We start from the raw sequence: 1898 nt of genomic DNA, 5'->3' as shown, positions 1-1898 counted from the left end.
CCTCCCCCCGCCCCCACACTCCCCCCGTCCTGATTTGGAAACGTTTTGGGCTTCAGTGAATGATGACGTGATATTAGGGAAGTCGACCATCTCATGTTCTAACAGATGGCTCTGTCAAACCTAATAAACCTGATGTGGGCCACACACACACACACACACACACACACACACACACACACACACACACACCCCACAGCATCAGCACCGGTCCGACCCGGCTGGGCTGGGCTGTGGTGCTGGGTCAGAACAGCAGTCTGTGTTCTCCCTGCACTGACAGAACAACGTGACTGACGTCTGTGTTGACTGTGCATTTAACAAGGAGTGAAACAGCTCCACTTAGTGGCCAGTGAGGGTATGACAGGTGCACCTCTGCTGCAGCAGTTTTCAAACATCACTACAGTTTGTTGTGACTTCACTGGTTTAAACTGTATCTAAAATCATCCAGTCTGAAAGTCAGTTCCAAATCAGCACCAACCTTAGTGTCTACTTCAACGACTCATCGTTTTTGTTGCTGCCTGTTTTTTTTGTTTTGTTTTTGTTTTCCGTTTGGACCATTTTATGTTTGAAATGGTTTACCCTGTAAGAGCTTCTTCTCTCCTCGTATCATCTGCTCATCCTGATGTTTAAGAATGCATGAAAGTTGGTTTAGACACACCAGATGGCGCTGAACGGTTGCATGACTCAGCGTTTCTAAAAACTGCAGTAAAACCGTTGACGGTACAAAAATAGCTGTCTTACCTGAGACTCGTTTGATATGAAGGTCAGTCGTGTCAGTGTCGAGAGTCTATTTTGTCTTTCAGTCCTGTTATTTTGGTTTGGTCTTCATCAGGAGAGTCTTCCTCTCACTGGTTAATGCTCTGTTGTCTCCTCTGGACCTTCATCCTCTTTACCCCCCCCCTCCCATCTAATCATCTTGACCTCTTATGCCCTGCCTCTACCGTGACCATTTGAAGGACGGACGAGGACGATGGAGAGGACGAGTCGGGCGCCTCACGTGGCGGCGTTCACGATAACCTCTACCGCGTTCACATGCCCAGTCTCTACAGCTGTGGCTCCAGCTACGGTAGCGAGGCTAGCCTGCCTGCTACAGCCCACACTGTCAGCAATGCCCCAGTCACTGAATACATGTGAGTTAGCACCTACTGCCATCTAGAGGTCAGCTGAGGATGGTTTACAGTAGCTACAAAGTGAGGTCAACTGCTGGGAGTTTACAGCATCCGTTTTCTGCCATGAACAGTTAGCATGTCCTCCGTGATGCTGCTCTGCTAACAGAAGCCTCCTGGGTAACAGTTAGCATTAGTCAGCAAATGGTCAGTGGTTACAGCCACCGCCACTAGGATTCCTTAGATTTATATTTTATAAAGCAGAGTTTTAGCTCTCAGTATTCAATATTGTGGTTAGTTTTTAAATAAAAACCAACGAAGATTGTTGTCGGTGGTCGTCACAGTAACAACAGAAGTTCTTGTTTTAGCCACCCAGTGTGACCACTACGGTGGTCTTCAACAGAGGTGTAACTCCCCCGGATGGTCTCTGGTCAGTAGGTTCTAATCAGGAGCAGATCAGGGACCAGCAGTTGAACACCATTGGCTGAGGCTGATCACATGTAGTAACCTCTGATTCTGTAACGCAGGAGCCAGAACGCAAACTTTCAGAACCCTCGGTGTGAGAACACCCCCCTGATTGGCAGGGAGTCCCCTCCACCCTCTGTAAGTGCACACTCTGTAGAAGACACTCTCCCTTCACTATCTTCCAGTACCCACAGTGTCCACACGGGGCAGAATTGTAAATTCTCTAAGGCATTTCAAAAACCTGATTGAGGGAAACATGACACCTGCTGGTGTGAGTACTGGAAGGTAGTATCTGCTGCTGCACCCCCCCCCTCCCCCCCGGGTGTCCAG

At 48.7% G+C, this 1898-nt stretch overlaps 1 protein-coding gene across 1 annotated transcript in view; it reads left to right on the top strand.

Moving 5' to 3' along the window:
- The window catches only part of LOC103383454 (protein tweety homolog 3-like), a 13475-nt gene that overhangs the window by 9228 nt on the left and 2349 nt on the right, over positions 1-1898 (top strand). The window contains exons 13-14 of the mRNA XM_025058459.1: positions 954-1127; positions 1631-1706. Of these exons, the coding sequence (XP_024914227.1) occupies positions 954-1127; positions 1631-1706 (250 nt within the window). The remainder of the gene's footprint in view (positions 1-953; positions 1128-1630; positions 1707-1898) is intronic.

The sequence above is a fragment of the Cynoglossus semilaevis genome, chromosome 9, assembly GCF_000523025.1.
Source record: "Cynoglossus semilaevis isolate Cse_v1.0 chromosome 9, Cse_v1.0, whole genome shotgun sequence".
Lineage (NCBI taxonomy): Eukaryota > Metazoa > Chordata > Actinopteri > Pleuronectiformes > Cynoglossidae > Cynoglossus > Cynoglossus semilaevis.
The sequence above is the reverse complement of the archived record's forward strand: the minus strand, read 5'-3'. Positions and strand labels throughout refer to the sequence as shown.